This window comes from Lathamus discolor, chromosome 4 (genome assembly GCF_037157495.1).
Source record: "Lathamus discolor isolate bLatDis1 chromosome 4, bLatDis1.hap1, whole genome shotgun sequence".
NCBI classification, from domain to species: Eukaryota; Metazoa; Chordata; class Aves; order Psittaciformes; family Psittacidae; genus Lathamus; species Lathamus discolor.
In genome coordinates, this window is record NC_088887.1 from 113,726,024 (window position 1) to 113,745,913 (window position 19,890).

At 37.7% G+C, this 19,890-nt stretch overlaps 1 protein-coding gene across 8 annotated transcripts in view; it reads right to left on the reverse strand.

The window, feature by feature from the left end:
* The window catches only part of YAP1 (Yes1 associated transcriptional regulator), an 87,188-nt gene that overhangs the window by 30,002 nt on the left and 37,296 nt on the right, over positions 1 to 19,890 (reverse strand). For 4 of the 8 annotated variants that reach the window (XM_065678694.1, XM_065678695.1, XM_065678693.1 and 1 more), the window contains exons 3-4: positions 9,819 to 9,934; positions 1,681 to 1,794 (exon numbers count right to left, since the gene is read on the reverse strand). In XM_065678694.1, the coding sequence (XP_065534766.1) occupies positions 1,681 to 1,794; positions 9,819 to 9,934 (230 nt within the window). The remainder of the gene's footprint in view (positions 1 to 1,680; positions 1,795 to 9,818; positions 9,935 to 19,890) is intronic. The other 4 variants (XM_065678698.1, XM_065678700.1, XM_065678697.1 and 1 more) reach the window with 1 other exon arrangement.

Here is a 19,890-nt window from a genome sequence, read left to right on the forward strand (position 1 = left end):
TCCACATTCCTTTTTAATTCAAGCTCATCACTGGAAACTATAAAGTAATACAAAGAAAAGAAAAATACATACCCTGCAAGATTACTTAAGTAAATATAATTGAGCTGCCTCTTTTAACTGCAAAAGGCAACACTGATTTTCAAGATGACTGCTTCCTTTTCAGCCTTATTCACATATTAAGTAATTGTGAAGTTGCAAATTATCCACACACTCCCCTTACAACACGCAAACAGGTCTGCAACTCTGGCTGGTGTTCAAGCCAGCAGGGACATTTGCCAAAGCTGACAACCTTCAATACACGCCCCACCTTTGGGCTCAAGTTGCACAGTGGTTCAACCTGTCTACAAACTGGTGAGCAGTTTATAAACAAAGTGTGACAACCTGGTGTTCTCCAGAAGAGCAAAAGGATGTTTAAAGTAAGCACTCAAGCCCACAGAACAGAAATGCTGAAATTTCTAACAGCCGTTTCAGAAAAACAAAACAGAACAGTGACTGTGAGTTTTGCAGCTCTGTGTTTATATGGCATTCATGGAGTTAATGCCTCTCCCAAAAGGGGCCCACAGTTGTTGTTAGGTCAACCCCTGTAAAGCTTCAAAGGCTTTGTATCCCCTCAGCCTGACCTACTCAGTGATCTGCACACTGTTTTCATTTAGTTGCATCGAATCCAAAACTAAAGCCTGGAAACCACAATGATCTCTTAATTTTTTTTTTTATTTTTTTTTTATTTTTTACCCCTACTGTTTTTTTCCATGGCTCTGGAAAAATAACTCAAATCCAAGGGAGTTGAAAATAGTAAGTTATTGGGAAAACAAATCAAGGGCAAATTAATACAACTAATAAAGCTTATATACACCAGTCATGGCTTTATACGAAAATTAAAGTTGTAATATCACCTTAAATACATCCGAACAATCACTTGGACAATCTAAGGGACTAGTTTAGAGTCTCTTAATATTATATGTATTGCTATTCATAATCATCTGTGCCAGTGTTTTATTGAAACGTTTGCAGCTCTGCACTTCACAAAGATCAAAATACATAAAAAACGAGAATTCTATTTCATTACATTTTTACATCTAGACCTTGTGATCCCTAATTTAAGTTATTATTTCTATTTCCAGTATTATATAGTCTTTACCCCATAAGAAGATTATTAAAGTAGAAGCAACAAAACCTATCATTTATCTCCGTATCATTTAAAACAAAGTTTTGTCATGATCATCACTATGACAAGCTGGAATTATAAGCTGGTATGTGTTTCAAGTGTATTTAAACAGCATAAATTATTATTTGACAATGCCTTCTTCTTGAAGACAGCACAAAGGAACAGAAGTATTTGTTTGGAAATTAAAAGATTCCTGCATGGTAAAGTTTTGCAATTTTATAAGAAAGAGTGAGCTTGGCTGAAACTGTCTCTAGATAGGTCATTTCTGAATGCCACCAATTTGGGGAACTGTATGGATCGGCAAAATACCAACCCCTAGCATTAGAAACTTTTGTGACATATACTCCTAAAGGAATTATGCTAATCCATTTAGTATTTTTTAGATAATGATTTAAATAAGGTCTCTATAATTCAAATTAAAATTGTATTATAAGAAGTTTTCAAATTATGCCTGAAATATTAAAGTTGAGTGAACTGAAGCAAATCAGAAATTCTGAAGCGATATGAACTTTTACCAAAGCGTGGGTCAAGCCTTGGGTCTAGCCAAGATGTGGTCTTGTTCTTATGGTTTATGTAGTAAATTTCTCCATCCTGGGTCATAGCTTGTTCCCATCCATCGGGGAGTGGGCCTGCAATATAGAAGGAAGGAGTTGACGGCGAGCTCTTGTTTGCTCCAGCTGAAATTGATCTAAAAGAAATTCCAACATTTTACATATATAACAGTACATGAAACAGAAGAGTTTCAAGCTCATGTCTAACGTCGCTGGGGTAAGTGCAAAGAAGTGGTCGGTCAGAAATCAAAGAACAGAAAACACTTCTATCACTTTGATCTAGGATTTGGAGTTTAATTTTATAACTTGTTTGCATCCTTGCATATGCTTTTGACACTCCCTGTTGCTACAGCATGATAGTACAAAACCAGCAATAAGTCAAGCCTGCCAGAATGAAACCAGCACTAAGCACCAGAAAAAAAAAGAAAAAGCAGAGAGAGATTCTACCTCTCATGTGAAAGTTCATGTGGTGATTAAGGCCCACCAACAGCAATAAGGTAACACCGATGAGGTCCTGAAATAATTCTCTTTCACAAACAAAGTGTCAAAACTAATTTTCCCTTTACCTCATACTCTTAACTTTCTGTTAAACTGTTAGAGGCTTAAGCAAGCGAAACACAAACCTGAAGAACAGGAAGCAAACAAGCAAAGAGTACACCAGGAGCAGACGTAAGAGACACAGTGCTACGCCTCTACAAGCAGGAAGGCACAGGCAGGGAAGCCAACATTTAGGAAACAGTAAAAGGGAGGTAGGTGATGGTGTTCTGGAGTCCACTGAAAATGTCTGAATACAGAGTCTTGAGGCATGTTTCCCTTAAGTTCCAAAGAGCAGCTTTTAAGAAACCACCTTTCATCGCTATACCATTCATAAGCCACTTATTCCCATTTCTATATGATCATGTACCTCTATGTACACTGCTTAGACTGAAAACTCTTCTCAAAGTTACGTTCATCTCATTTCATCTGGTGCTATACAAATACATGTTTTTCAGTTCTCATTCTCACATAGATGTGGACTTCTGAAAATATCTAAATTGGATACAGGAAGATACTTAGATTTAAGTACAAACCTAAGATGATATAGCAAGAGATCCACTACAAATGTTAAAAATGCAAATGATATTAGAACAAGACTTGCTCCAGGAAGCCATCATATTTCAACCTCAGATTCAGATATACACACAAAACTATGTGTATCTGATAAATGCCTGAATACCTACTGTATCCATGTTCAAATTACAATCTATCCTTTTGTCCTGAAGTCAAAGCTCCTGTTGAAGATCTCATTGTCTAAAGCTGGTAGGGGAAGGCGGAGGATAGATTTGTTTGCTTAATCTCAAAAGCTGTTCTTGGAGAAATGTCAAAAAGAATAAAATAATAATTCACTGCATTCCAGTAATATCCCAAGGAGTAACCAGGACAAGAACTTGATTGTGGTCTTTGAAGAACCCCTGAAAACTACATTTCTAATTTAAACTCTATTTTGTCTCAGAAAACTATCCCTTTCTCTAGCAGCCTCACTACTCCATCACTAGATCTTTCATGTGAGGAAAACTAGTGATCTAACGATTGGACATTTCCTTCCCATACTTAACACTCACAAGCTTTCAATGCTGTATACAATTAACAAGAGTACTTCAGCTTTGATCAGTAGCTAGTGAAAAGAACAGGCAAGAAAGGGTGACAACACTGCAAAACATTCATAAATCCTGACATATTCACAGTATATCAGGACTGATGCAGAATTGAAAGCTCAAGTGCAAAGAACCCTGTGTTTTATAGAATCATAGAATAGTTTGGGTTGGAAAGGACCTCAAGATCATCTAGTTCCAACCCCCCTGCCATGGGCAGGGACACCTCACACTAAACCATGTCACGCAAGGCTTCATCCAACCTAGCCTTGAACACTGCCAGGGATGGAGCACTCACAACCTCCCTGGGCAACCGATTCCAGTGCCTCACCACCCTAACAGGAAAGAACTTCTTCCTTATATCCAATCTAGACATTTTTGTTACTATACCCAAAGAGCTGCCACCTAACCAGTAAGATGCTGTTGTACAAAACTGGGGCACAGGAACACAGCAATGTGCTCCACATCATCCAAGTGTAGAAGCCAATGAAGAACCAAAAATGTTCCTTGACTGCTAAACCAATACGTTAGCCATGAGGGCAGACCTTGCTACCAGTCTTCTCAGAGGCCTTGTAAGCCATACATCCCTCGGAGATGAAACTCAGCAAGAAATTCTCTTTTGAACTGCAAAGCAAAAAACCCCAGATGGCTCTAGGGAAAACAAAAATAGCCTCGGGGTGTCAGACCTGCTGAACACTGAATGAAGTGTATACTGGTCCAGCATGTTCCTTTGTAGTAAGAACGAAACGCCTTTGAAGCAGGATGCCAGGAACTGATCAGTCCACCTACCTGGTAGAACAATACTGTTTATGAGATTCAGTGATCTGATGAGTACTAGCTTACTAGAGACAAACCTGGGCAAGGTTTTCTTTCTAAACACAATGCACAGCTGTGGTCAGGACAGGAAAGGTCTGTCTGCTCACCTGGCTGTCCTCGCTAAGTGCCATCAACAGCTGCAGACAGAACTTTTCTCTCCAGAAACTTCTGGCATTAATTGCAATGTTGCTTTCTTCCTTGGCCAGTAAACTACCTCATACTTCTCTTGTCATCTTTACATGTTGAAATGGTAGTTTAAAAATTGATTAGTCATGTTTTCTAGAATTCCTGTTTGGTTTTGTGAGCAGTTGTGAAAGCAGAAGACTGTCAAGTCTGATTTTGTAACTGACTGACTGATAAATGCTGTATTAGAGGCAAGTAACGGAGGAATAATGGAAAACCATGGTGAAGAATAGCAGACACATTTACTCAGAGCATCTAGGAAAATGCCTGTGCAATTACATACCCTTTCCCCCCCACACAAAGGCTCAATAGGAACAAAATTCCCAGAATTAGCTTATGTTTTTAAGTGTCTTAAGTTACATATGCTCTATGTTGCGGCTCTTCAGACCTTCTCACCACTGTTTCCATAGCTACAGTAGCCCATGCTCTACAAAAACATCCACGCTGGGTGCAACCAAACGTCTCTTTAGCCCAGGCATCCAGTCTGGGATAACAGACAGGTCTTGTTGCTGAATGCAGCTTGTTTAGTGACTGTCACACTGTATAAACTTTTAAGTAGAGCACTGAATACGCATACAGACCCAAAAAGTGCAGGGGCTACTAATAGTCACTTGGACTTCCAGCACCTCAGGTAATTTCTCGAGCCAGATTCTGTCTACTTGCTAGGTGCCAAAGGGTCTCTTTGAATATTTTCCAGTCTCCCCTTGAACCTTTGTAAATATTTAGAACCAACAGTATACTGGTAGCCTGATCTACTAGTTCTGTTTGGTGCCTTGTAGGTCAGTTGCACACAATCACAACCATAAGCTTACAAATCTATGAAATTATTTGCAGAAGGAGAGACAACTCTTCTAAGGAACTCTCAATTTACTATGGTACTTTTAAAGACAAGGTTATTAAAAAATTAGATTCCGATTTCCAAATATAAGCTATCCTTACAGAACTACGGATAAGGCATACCTCTGTAACAAAATATATAATGGTGTAACTTTTTCATATGCCATGAACCACAGAATCTTAAACACAAAGCAGAGCTCACTGCTGCAGATAGAAAGCAATGGGAAGAGGAACAAAAGCAAAACTGTACTATAGATTGCAGCTATGCTGGGATACGAAGTAAATCTTTCAAGTCCCCACAGTCTCTGATATTTATTTGTAAAATAAATGTAAATAAAGCTGTATTTTATCAAGAGGCTAATGCATACAAGGGCACCTGTATCTAGATATTAAATATTTATGGACAACCCAGGAACAGCTACATTCAACGGCAGGAATCACCTGCGCCTAATGCAAACACCAATCTCTAAGAACCTTCCTAATCTTTCTCTGTGAAAGTTGAAATTTCCCCCTTCTATCACTATCACTGTGATTATAAAACTTAAGATTATATCAAATTCTACAAAATTTACCCAAAGACCTTCATTCTGTCAAATCAGCTGAACTTATAAAAAGACACTATCAAAAAGGGGTATTTTTTGCAGATGAAGAAAGAAATGAGCATTACTGTCACGCAGACACTTAGACACTCCAGTTTCACAACAAATCATATGCAGTGTTGACTGTACACAAAGCAGAATTTGTAGTATGACTGGTTACATAGAGGAGAAACCAGCAACTGAAGCAAGCAAGAACCTTAGAGAAGAGCTAGCACATATTAAGTTACTGGCATATTCCCCCCTACCAAGAAAAACCCTCAGGAGTTATGAATGAGTGTTCATTTTCCAACCAACCTTTAATATGTCACTACAGTCTTACCCTATGAGGCAATGGAATTACACTAGGTCTACAAACCTTCACCAGGATGCCAAATCCAGAACTGCAGTATAAGCGTGAAGACAAAAGAGGACAAAGACAGGTCATCTGCTCCAAAGCTCATTACCTAATGTCTACACACAAGCAGAAGAGGCTGAAGTAAGCCGTGCTGTCAAGCATGATTCAGGAAGTAAAAGTATCTGAAGAATGGAAGTCTGTAAATACAATCACTATCCCATCTCTGTTATATCAACTCTAACTGTACAAGAAACATTATTTACTTTCAAATTTATAACTTTACCTCAGTAAGAAATGTACAGGAGAGGCTCCTTAGAAGAACAACAAACTGTTTTTACTATTTAACTTTTTTTTTTTTTCTTTTTCAAATCAAGACAGAACATAGTTTCTCCTGTAATACCTTTAAGGAAAAAATTGTTAGAAACACATACACAAAAGTCATTAACAGTCAAGACTAAACTTTATACATAAGTTGCATACTTAGAAGTAACAGGCTTCTTTGCTTTCCATTACTGATGTGAAGATGCAATCACATTTCACAGATTAATCAACAAATGCCATCTGAAAGAGCACTGTTTCTCTGCGTACATAGTGCTTAAACCATTCTAGCTGATTATATGAAGTTCAGCAAGACTGAGAGCAAAAAAGAAAATTAAAGAAACAAAAAGAGGGGAAACCCTCCCCACCTTGTCGATTTTCACATATCAATGCCCTCCTGTAAAGGTTTTACGCTAACACTCATAAAACAGTTCATTCACAGAATCTTGACAGGCATCTGAAGCAGCTTCATCTGATCTATTCATTTCCTTAAAGGAACATAACTTGCAGCAAGCTACTTGGATTCTCATACAGTCTTAAGATGCCTCAAAAGGTGGGATTTCTTAAGAAAAACAACCTAAAAACCCCAACCTTATGCGAAATGACACCTTCCCTGTTTTTAAATACGCTTTTGACTTGCCTTCACCCATACCACACCTTCCAGTTTTGCTTTCTTCCCATTTTCCCTCACCTCCACTTATCCTAATTAACCAGAAAAGACAACAGGTTTATATTCAATATGCAGACAGCAGCTTTCCAGGTTCTGTTCTCTCTCACTCTTCAGTTTGTTTTCCTGTTCTTAATTCTAGTGAATGCCTAGAATTGTAATTCTGGCTAAATGGCTAAAGCTTCTAATGGCTTTCAAGACAGCTCCTAAAAATCTTCTCTCAACATTTCACCAGAGCAACTTAACTCACAAGCTCCTACGCAGCCTGTATAAATATAAATAATAGTATAAATAGACTAACACTTGGGACAGTAACTTCTGATTAAGGGCTACAATTAATGAGTTTTTCACCGTATCTTTCATGAAAGGCTCTCAAAGCACCAGGGCATGTTTCATTGCCAGCAATATTTCATAGCAGGAAACTTATGTCTTAAAGGTCTCAGCTTTACTTCCTAGTTCTTGATGAATATCCAAGTTGGAACACTAAGTAATCTTGTATTTTTAACATGAGAATTCGGATTTAAGTTCCAATGTGCTGAATTGGTTAACAGTTACTTGATTTTTCCACTTCTCTCAAAGATTCTTTACCACCAAGGCCACCAAGGAAGCATAAGTTACCATGAACTCAACAGCAAAAAGTAACAGAGCCAGATATAACAGACTTTAGTAAAACAAATATACAGTCATAATTTAAAGTTAGTACACAAAGATTTGCCAAATCAGGTACCAGAAACAGAATCATATCCAATAAATGCAGGTTCAGTATTATTTAATTCAAACCAGACATTGCATTTTTGCTAAATGCAAATAAGTTAAGGGTAAGCAGGTGCATCCAAGGAGCCAGTTCCAAGTCATACTACCTCTGATTTAAGCCTTAAAAAAAGCAATGACATGTAAACACACAACTCAATATAACCAGAAGTTCTGATTTCTTCATGCACTTTACAAATTCAGAGCACGAGGGGGAAAAAACTCCAACTTTACAAGATTTTCAGTTCATATTCAATATGGTATCATTTGTGAAATTTAAAATCAATTCAATGAACTTGTATTCAGATAACTGCTTTCTCAAGTCACAAGACAACCTACTTGAACATCTTAACACTTTTTTTATTGCATGAGCAATAATATCTACGCAGAATCACTTGCTCACATATTTACAGCAATTTTATGTTATTGATTTTCTTTTAAAAAACTAACCCTCCTGTACCAACTGCTAGATTCTCTTTCAGATTTTTACCCCTCACAACTATTTTTTTGCTAAGGACCCTTTCATTTCTTGTTAAATACATAAAAAGAATCCTACTTCAGTATCAACATTTTTTCCTGTTAATTCCTGGTAAAACAGAAGGTTGAAGGAGTTGTCTTAAAACACAGAATTTATGTCAATATTCAAAGAGCAAACATCTAGTTTCAGCACAAAAAAGATAAGCCAAAGGCAATACAGACCAAGAGAATTGTTCCTCTCTCCTATTTTCTGTTCTTCTGAACTGTCCCTGCAAAAACATCTCATCTCTATTGCTGCAGGTTTCCTGGGATATTTCCAGAAAACTTAATCACATATATTACATCTTCACACCAGAGCCTGAGACCTTAATTGCTCTGAATCATGACTTCCTGCACTTGAACAGGACTCTCATTTGTTTCAGGGTAATCCAACCTCTTGGCCGAGGTGGCACAAAGTTTGATTAGCTTCCCCTCTAACACTCAGTCATGAACAGTACAGTTTGGTCATGCCTGTTAATCTTTTGGCATTGTCTGCAGCATATGAATTGCAGCATGAAACAAAGCTGTCTGAACAGACAACAAAAAGCAGCACCAAAGAATAACCTTTGTGAAGCACAGGAACAGCAGACATACACAAAATACAATCAGACTGTGAGAAAGTAAATAAAACACGAACCTCAGCAACAGACAAAAGGTGACAAAGCATAGGGAAGACTGAAGCAGCCAAACTAGCACAGCACCAGGTTTATCTGCTTGCTCAGGGCAAGAGAGCTCTGAAAACATACAGCAGATTCTGTAGCAAGAACAAGACACATCTTTACTGCTATCTAGTGATGGCCTGCCCCAACTACCTGAAAACCAATTCTATATTTCAGGAAAAGATATCAGGCTTCCTCAGTTACAGGATTTTGGATATTATAGGAAAATAAGAGGAAAACAAAACAAAACAAAACAACAACAACAAAAAAAATCAAGATTTTCCAGGTGTTTGCTTTATTCATTTAGGGAAGATGGGGGGGCGGGGGGGAGAGATTGCCTAACAAATGTAGGAAATGTAAATGAATGGGAGTACACCAAGTCTTGTAAGTGAGCAAGGGGAGGCAGAAGACACTGCAGAAGCACAGTAGCTTTAATACAAATTGGCACTAATTTAATGAAAATTCTGCACTTGATCAATTTAACAGCATTTCCAGTCAGAAGCAAGTAGACAAGAATCCTGCTTCTTTAAAATACCTGAATTATCCATTTGAAAAAAATAAAAACACAAACCAAAGAACTACAGGATTCTTTCTGCTGAAAGATCATATATATAATATATAAAATTCTCTTATCTCAAGTATCAGCCTCTTGTTTGATGCATCAGGCATTAATAAAGCTTAAAACCAGGATAATTAGAAGGACAGTTGAGAGATCTGGACTCCCCCTCAATTAAAATAGCTAGTGGCATCTTCATTTATATGATCTTTTTCATAAACACAAATCTGGCTTACCTGATGCTGAGTTCATGATGTTCTGCTGCACAGAAGGACTGGTGGGAGCTGTAACATTCATCTGGGAAAGCATGGCCTTCCTAGGATCTTGCCATGTTGTTGTTTGATCAATGTGACTACGACAAAACAAAGCTAGAGTTAGGACACCCATGCATTCACAGCAATGTCCTGACAGCACAGAAAGTTTAAGAACAAAAGGTTAAGCATGCCAACAACAGCCACATTCAAAATCAAGTAAGAACTGTTTGGATTCTTTCCAAGCATCACCCTGTATCAGATTCCTCAATCCCTTACTCTGGCCACCGCCACTTCCCCAACAAACAGGTGTAGCAATCAGAGCTAGAGTGATGGTGAGATAAGGCTGAACATGAATATCATAATTTAGATTGTTGTACCATAACTAGCTGTTTTAACCTTGAACCAACCATTCTTTTCCTTTTGTCATTGATTTAGGTACTTGTCGTTCCTAACTGTGACTACAGAGTCTTTCAAACCAAGCCAATCACATCCGGCATCTCAAGCACAGTCCAGTAACTTGGCATGATGAGTTCATACTCGAGTGTCTCGGGAGTTGTAATGAACTGGCTAGTGAGTAATCATTACCCTCCTCAAACTTTCTGTGCATAGACCACATCCTCAGATTATCTGCTGGACTACTCCCTTCACCGCTGCCAACTGAACAATCTCTGCATTAATATAAGTAACCAATCAGACTACAGCCGTAATATGGAAGTGATGCGCAGCTGCCTCTCAACCTCATGTGAAAAGACGAGGACAGCTGGACTGCCAAGTGACACAGCAAGGCCTCTGCACAGCCCAATTACACAACTTTTGGAGCTAAGATTTATGTGTTTTGAGAAAACTGGAAACTACATTCAGCACTCTCACTCACAAGTATTCAATACAATGAAAATACAAAAGTGTAGTGAGTGATTATGTCACCTTTTGAGTGTGTGATTAGCATGTTTTGCTAATGAATAAGTAATGCAGCCTATTCATAACAAGCATCAACACTATCTTGATGCCATTAACCAACACTGCTCCCAGAAGTATACTAGAACAAAAATTAAAACTATTAATACACGATGAGCACTGACAAAAAAGTTTGTTATTGATTCATTCAGAACTGGTATCAATTAAAACTATTCTAGTAGTATTGTTATCAATTAGAATCCAACACATCATTAACTTGGTACCATTCTTTCTTTATATTAATAACCCTTAGTTACTTTTTTTTCCTGGATTACATGGAATGCCCATTTTCATTCACTTCAGCAAAAACACAACATTTAAATCTGAAATAAATTCGACTGATGATCTAAGTTCAAAACTAGGTACTCCAACTCATATCTCTGCTTTGTACCCATGTCTTGTCTTGTGATTTGTATGTATCTTGGTGGATCAACGTGTATTTGTACTGAACTATCAATCAGGCTGTAAATTTTCCATCATTTTGTTTGGATTAAATAATAATTGTGTAGCAACTGTTCCCAATTCATGGTTTCTCATATTTTAAAGCATGTTCAAGTTTAGGAGCTGCTACTGTATTATTTTAGACATTCTAAAGGCATAAATAATTCAGATTTGTCATCTCGCCACTAGCATCTCTGTGGACATGACATCTGACCTTGTCACCTTGCTTTCCCCCAAAGAGAAAGGAGCCTACACAAGGTGAATGTACTGAAGGTGAATCAGGCTTGTTTCCTCCTTCAAGAAGAGAACCTAAATTAACTAGGTCAAATACACTAACATTAGAAGAGATGAATCTCAAACTTTGTTTATGTATTTGCATGACCACAATATCCAAAAGCTGCGGTCATAAATTAAGACCTCATCACATCTGGATGAACAAAACAATATTATTTTCTTCCTGCCCTAAGCAACTAATTGCTATGCCTAGAAACTTGCTAACAAAAACCTTGACTCCAATTAATAAAAGCGCTCCACTGAATTATTACATGTTTTAACATGATCTTTGATATTCTAAAAGTTGGTACTTTCCACCAAAATACTAAATTTGCAACTAATTCAGCATTCCAAGCAAGTGAAAATGAATAGATACAAGTTCAGAAGATAATAAAATGGAGCAGTTGTCACCAAAATAACTACTTATGTAGAATTATCTATCACATTCTAATCATCGAAGGGACTTTTATAAGGTAGAAGGTATCACAAAAAGGCTTTTAAAAAAGTTTTAAAGATATGCATATTTTACCCTTCCTAAACATGCACACAAACAATTCCAGGTCAGAATGTTATAGACACACTGTAGGCAGGGGTCACAAAACAGGCAGAAATACTACTTGTACAAAAATATAATAGCAAACAAAGTTCCAATTTGTCTGCATGTGGCAACTACTGACTGTTTTCCCTTGTGTAATGAAAACCCCCCATTACTACAGCGTTAATTAAAATGGTGTCACTGCCATGCTGGTTTCCACAATACAACTCATTTACTACAGGTACTGTTAAGCAAACTACATCTTCGGTTGCACAGGTTTTCCAACATTCGGCTCCACTAAGAAACATGCCACATGCAGCAATTATTTCCTTTTTAGCCTAGTTATTTATAAAAGACCCTATTTATTTATAAATTTGCATTTATTCATTATATTGGAGTGGACTACACATAAACCTCCATACTGGAGAACATTTTTTTCACTTTTCTGCAAGTTAATTTTACAAAGCAATGAAAGCTGGTAAAGATAACAGAGATATAAAAACACTGCCCAGTAATGCTTCACAGACTCTGTTTAAATTACAGTACCAGCATGTGCTACTCCTCCCCTCTATTTATGTTACACTTATGCAACTCAGTTCTGGGAACAGTGGAAAATGGGAAAAAACCACTGCACACATGATAACACATTCATTTATTTCCATTTAAATCCGACAAAAATCCATGTAATGCTATGAGCTTATAAAATGTTTAAGGTGCATATTTTATAGCCTTTGTTTTTATATGCTACTTGAGTGTAGAGGAAGAAACAAAAGGAAAAAGTTGTCTCACTGCATTACAGAACCATTTTTGCAGTTAACTGTAGGAACACACTGAAACAATATTCACCGGTTTTTCCAAACGTAGCTGGATATGGCATAGATGGACTGTGGAACAAGCAATTTTGCGAGCAAGGATAGTATTAATGATTCCTCAAGAGTAAGCGTACCACAAAAAGTACATTTAACGTTCTTATGCAGCTGTTGATGTAGAGAGACATTTTAGGCAGCAGCACCTTCTAACTTTTCTCTAGCTGAGTATCTCTTGGGAAAAGTTGGCCAAGTCCTTACTTGACCAACTGAAGTTCAACCAGTAGTCTTAGAGCGAAGAGGGACACATGAAAAGTCTTGAAGTAATCAAACTGATTACATTAAAATCATACTAATTATTGTTCAATAAGGCAAACTCTTTGTTCTCTCCCATTCAGCTCTGCACCCTGACTTCACATCTATTTCCTTCCCACCTTCCCTCAAAACCTTTCTCTTCAACCTCCACCCAACCACAGTCCTTACACGTATCTTATCTCCATATCCTGAGTTTTTAATGCTATATACTAAGAAACCACATAAAATACATTGCAACAGATGAGCCCTTTTCCACAACTTCCAAGTCACGCTCATCAAATTACGGGATACAAAGCAGGCAAACCTGCACTTACATGGATGAAATGTTCAAATAAATCCTAGTACTACAGGAAGGAATACAGGTCTTCATTTTGTTCATATCTGCAGCATGTGCAGAACAGCAAGTTACTGTGAGCACTGTGTATTTCTCAAAGTTACATTAAGTATGGAAACAGGACATTTTCCACAGGGAAAGATCTTTCTCTCTGTTTTGAACAGCAGTGCAGAAAAAGTCTAAATGGACACAACAAGAACACTGACACAACCATATCCTTCCCTACATTAACGTCCTGTTTCAGCTGGGATAGAGTTAATTTTCTTCCCAGTAGCTGGAACAGTGCTGTGGTTTTGGATTTAGCCTGAGAACAATGCTGATAACACACTTATGTTTTAGTTGTTGCTAAGTAGCGCTTACCCTGATCAAGGACTTTCCAATTTCTCATGCTCTGCCAGTGAAAAGCAGCACAAAAAGCCCGGACAGAGCAGAGACAGGACACCTGACCCAAACTAGCCAAAAGGGTATTCCATACCACAGCACGTCATGCTCAGTATATAAACTGGGGAGAGTTACCCAGAAGGGTGCGATTGCTCTTTGGGTCAGGCTGGATTATGAGTCAGCCGGTGATAAGCAACTGTATTGTGCATCACTTGTGGTTATTAGATTTTATTTCTCCCTCTCTTTTTATTTACCTTTTTTGTTAATATTGTATTTTACTTTTCAATTATTAAAGTGTTTTCTTAATTACCAAGCAGTTTTCAATTATTAAACTGTTTTTATCTCAACCCACGGCTTTTACCTTTTTTCCAATTCTTCTCTGAATCCCAGTGAGGAAGGTGAGCGAGCAGCTGCCTGGTGCTTAGTTGCTGGCTGGGTTTAAACTACGATGTCCGAACAGATTCCCCTCCCTATCCCCTCTCCCAGTAGCTGTGTTACATGACAACTGCCCCAGTCCTTACATTCAGTATCTTCTATTTTACGTGACCTGAGCTGTACCTTGATCAAGCGCTATCAACCACAAAATTTTTAAGAAGTATTAGCAAATTATATCAAACCGATGAAACCTATAAATCAGCCATTACACTTCATACTGCATTATCAAATTAAATGCTACCTACTCATGAACTAGAGTCACAGCTCTGTATTGTGTGCACAGAACAAAAATGGGTAAATATTCTTAGAATTAAAATCAACATTTCTGGGGCAACCAAGGAATGCAAGACATGTTACTTCATAAAACAAATGCACAAATCCAATATCTGACACTATATTATCGCTCATTTATGTTTATGTGAAGCAAATCCTTGTTAAATGAGACTAATGTTGAAGAAACTAAGGAAATCAACTTAGAATGTACCATAAACATAGATCTAGTGTAACAGGCCTTAGAAAAACAGAGTGAAAACACACAAAACATGCTAAACATTTGTCAGCAAAATCATATCAATTCTGGTATCAAGAGTGACTGCCCCAAGGCACACCATCTCCTCCACACACCAGAAAGCACTTTCAGAAGTGCTACGCACTACGAAGAGAAACAAGTGTCCTCTCCCCATCCATGACCCAGTTTTACAGTCCTATACGAAGTATTTACATATTGATAAGAACAACTTTAAAGAAAAATGTTCTCATTTTATGCACACAAGGAGCATTTCTGCAGTTACTAAGAATCAGAATTTCTAATTGAAAGAAATCTTTATTGGCATTAAACACTATCATATGCCTGAAGATTTGTCAGATTATTTCTAACCTAATTTTAAAGAGTTCTTCTGGTAGTTTTTTGTGGGCTGTTTTTTGTTTTGTTTTGTTTGCTTGTTTGTTTTAGGTTTTCTTGAGGAGAGAGTTGGGTTGTTTGGCTTTTTTGGGGAAGGGATGTTCATTTTATGTGTGTGTGTGTGTTTCAGGAGGGTGGTGGGTGGTCTGGCTGGTTGGTTTTGGAGGTTAAATCATGTCAGAAATGAACTAACAAACAAGGACACGCAAAAAATTACTCAAATCCCTCAAGAAAGACTCAAGGACTAAAAGCCCTTCAGTTTTGATATTTTGTACAATTTATTCCATCTACAGCGTCCCTCTTGGTAGGCACATTTTCCAAGGTATGTTGAGGACTTAATTCATAACAGAATTCTCAGTCATCACAAGAACTTTCCTTCCCCCCCTCCCTTTTTTCCATTGATTAGCATAAAGTCACCTTACATATGGTGCACGTCTGCTATGCTATGTTTAGTGAGAACTTAGGATCTTCTCAGAAAAGATATTATTAACATAAGCTGGTCAGAAATTGCCAGATTATTTTACTGAGTTGCGCCATTAGGAAGAAAAGCAAAAGACAGGCAACAGGTATTTTAATGTTAGGTACCAAATTAACACCCTATATGAAATTCCTGGAACATAAAAAAAAAAATTGATAAAAGAATAGAAACAAGGCAGAATAAATCACCCATTGCTTCTTTTTGCATTAGTACATGATCCTTGATAAAAGGACATTCCAAAAAAATAGCCACAAACATCCAGAAAGACAAGCTGTTCTTCAGTATAAAAGCATCACAATAAAAAAGCATCTCTCAGTAAAGTAATCCTTGTGTTTTATAAAGCAGGCAAGTCTCATTTTATGCTTGTGAGAAAATGATTTCCACTCTCTAGTGAAGCCGAGATGACTAACTTGGATTTTGGTTTTCTGATTTTTGGGACTGGTTTAAGATTTCACTGGAAAATCCTGTTTTATTAAAAGTAAAACACAAACACTCACCACTGACCACATCATGACAGACCTACCAAAACTGTTGACTTGGCATTGTGTACTTCTTCTGTTGGGAATGGATAGAAAAGCCTCTGTGTAACACAAGCAAGTGCAGAAATTAAGCTAAACCTAATTATTTTCCAAGCTTGGTGTGAAATTTCAACTTTTCATTATATCCCAAACATGAACTGTTCCATTGACAAGCATGTCACCTATGATTCTGTTTACCTTAAATGACCCAGCTAAAGATCCTATTATTTCATATTCTTCCTCTGTATTCCTAACCAGCTGGTTTCCTCAATTCACGTAATGCATGACTTTCTGACAGCTTCTCCCTTTTTATTTCTTTCCATCTAAGAACTTTAAAGATTAGATGAATCATGACCAGATTAGTTTCTCCTCATAGATGCCATTAAGGAATTATATTAAAGCTACAACCAGTACATTAGGATTTGATGTATAGATGAAAGTTATTTCTAACCCCTTCGTCAAATTGTATACAAATTTGTCCTGTGCATAGACAGTGTAGGCTACTTGCAAGATATCTACTATACCAGGCAGAGAAAACAACCAGAATATCTACTTCTGCAGAGGCCTCAGCGTGAACTGCTCCGATTATCACTCTCAAAAAAGTGTAGCATGCAGAGATTACTGGGTTATGTTAGAATGTTACACACAATGGCATGGATTCAGCTTTGCCTAACTAAGGGTCACAGCCGTGACATTGTTTGCGCACCCTTTTTTCTACTCTAGGGAATTTCAAGAATTGGGAAAGATTAACACATGAAACTAAGTCTTCAGCTGTATGAGTCATTTTTAATTAGGCATTGCTAATGTAAAAGTGAAGTACATTTCTTTGCAAATGGTGTAACAAATCTAGTAGCATTAATGCATTGTTTGAGATGACACAAATTTCAATTCCAAGCAGCCAAAGTAAAGTAAAAATCCTGAAGGGGAAATGAGATGGCTCTGTTAGCAATTACCTCTACCCCAATTCAGTCCTCCATAAACACTCCCCTAAATCTGCACCAGCACTACACAAGGACACACTCCTGAAGTGGCTGAAGAGCCTTTAAGGACTTTACAGCTGTCTTTGTAAATAACATCCAACAAATGCAAAAGCTATTGGTCACACAGCAATGAAAATCTCGTGTGCTGACAGATATTCCACCCATTGGGAAAGCACTGTGTTTCCACTTGTCCTCTCCATATTAACTTGCAATATTTCCTTATGTTTCAGGATTATTACCACCTAAGATATACATAAAAGCACAGAGCAGTAAAATTTGTGATTTCTTAATCTGTGCCAAACAAACCCTGAAATTTCTAACACGGTTTGTCTCTTGACGGCAGGAATGTCTCCAGGCATGGCTTAACTGCCTCAAAGAAATAGAAACATAGATAAAAGTTTTTGAGTATTGCTGCAATAGATAATATGGCTGTATTTTTTAATTTTCCATAGAATTTCTTCTGCTTGACAGGTTTTTGTGTGTTGACTAAACAAAGCTGGTTTTGGACTACTCCATCTATGCAACCAATTATGTCCTCACCAAACCATATCAACAGGCTTATCATGACAGAGAGAATACTGATGGTATGATGATAGACAGCTCTATCCTACTTTCAGGTTGCAAAAGCATACCTTAAAATCAACATACAATTGTTCAGTGTGCAATCATGTATTGTGCCATAGCTGTGATTCCATTGACTTTGAGAACCAAAACACATGAACATCCTGTTGACCAGGTGGGAAGAGAGCCTGTCAGAGCTCCAGCCCCTTAATCAAAGTTTGAAACAGAACCATATATACTACCCTACATAACCGCAGTCTCAGGCAGCAGAAATTCATTCAACAAATTAATGGTTTCAATCTGAACTAGAACAAAGCAGTAAGGGTAACTTAAATGCCTTAAAAGTCTCTGACAAAGTCTAGTTCGTGCAGAAACAGATTTTTCACACAGTCACTAAGAGTTAGGCAAGTTTTTCTACAAATCCCTCTGGAATTTATTCCCAAAGTGGTTGCTGCTTGCAAGATGCTAAAAACTACCAGAAATTCCCAAAAGCATGGCCCATGAATTCATGGATACTGATACACGAAATAGAGAGTTTTTAGATACACAAAATACAATAGCTAACATTAAGGTATTCAAATGCAGTCTTCATTAGTGCACAATACACACACCAACTACTTAATACTAAGCTTACTGATCTGGCTAGAAACATCTTGCTGTTCTGAAGTTGCAGAACAGCACTGCCCTTCTTAGGAAAGCACTCACAGAAAGGTCCTCACTTCAAGAGAGTATGATGCTAAAATGGATGCTGGGCAGCAGGAAGTCTATCCATCCACGTATGACTAATAGAAGAGATGAAGATATGATATGATGTTCAAAGGTTTACCAAATAGGTCCACTTTTATTACAATGTACTCTTGAAACAACTGCCATTTGACACATTTATATAAAATAACACATTTATTTTTACATTTATTATTCCTTTTACTCCTGTTCATCATCCCACCCTGCACACAGGGAGCTCATCTATAAAAACAGGGATAGTATCACAATGCTGAGGCATATTTTAAATTGATTCTCAAAAATACAGGTGTGTCAGAGCATGTTTATTTGCAGGGCTTTTCCCATTACTCTGAAAACTATAAGCAGCAGCAGTATTACACAAGCTAAGAAAAAAAGTCCTTGCTCTTACAGTCCTTATTACAGTCCTTATACCAGTTCAGTTCTTTCCCAGACTCTGTAAGGGATTAAATGCTGTGATCAAATTCTGCATCACCAGATTTATTTAATTTTAAAGTTGCCATCTCATTTCCACAGTACAAAGATAGGCTGCATTTAAAGAAAGCCTCCCCTTCTCTTCAGCCTGCCCCCAAAGTTAAGAAGTTTGTTTCCTGTGGCCAAGTCACTCAGGGTACTCAGAATTCATCTCCCTCTCCTTAATTTTAAACAAAAGAGATAAAGACATATCACCAAGGAGGGCAAATCTGAAGGAAGAACTGTCTTTGCTGCAACTTCAAGTGAAATGACTGGATTTGTTTTACTTCATAGACACCCTCCTACAGCCCTGCTTAGCAAGCACAGATACCTCAGGATACAACAATTTTGTCTTCTCTTACACTAAGACAAGATTAAACAAAAGCTGACTTTCACATTATTAAGGGAAGGGCAGATGATTTTCAGTAGTGATGGGCCATAGAATCCTTTATCATTTTCTTGTCCTTTTATCTCTAAGATTCTATCTCATTTCTCTCTCCCTAGTTAGCTCTTAAAAGGAAACAAAGCAAGCAAGAGGGAAATCAAATGCCTCTTTGAATGAACAGGAGCCAGGCAATTTTACGCCCCTTTCTATATACCCTATTTCTGTTGCCTGAAGGTTTTCGAGTCAAGAGAGACTTGCCTAAGCATGCTGCAATAAAAGCTGCTATAGCCAGCTGCCTTAGTATCTAAAGGGGGTTCCTAGCAATCCTGCTGAATAACCCTGAGGCTAACCACCACTGAGGAAAACAAAATATTAAGATAGAAAGATTCTTTAGGTTGTTTCCTTATTGCTCTAAGTAGGAAGTCCCAGAGGGCAGTTCAAACTGGTTGCTTGAGTGTTCAGACAATGATCCCTCCTAGATGGCCTTGATAGGATGAGCTGACTCTAAGAAATAATTGGTTAGGACCTACTGGAAATGACTGCATAGCATTTTGCTACAATGA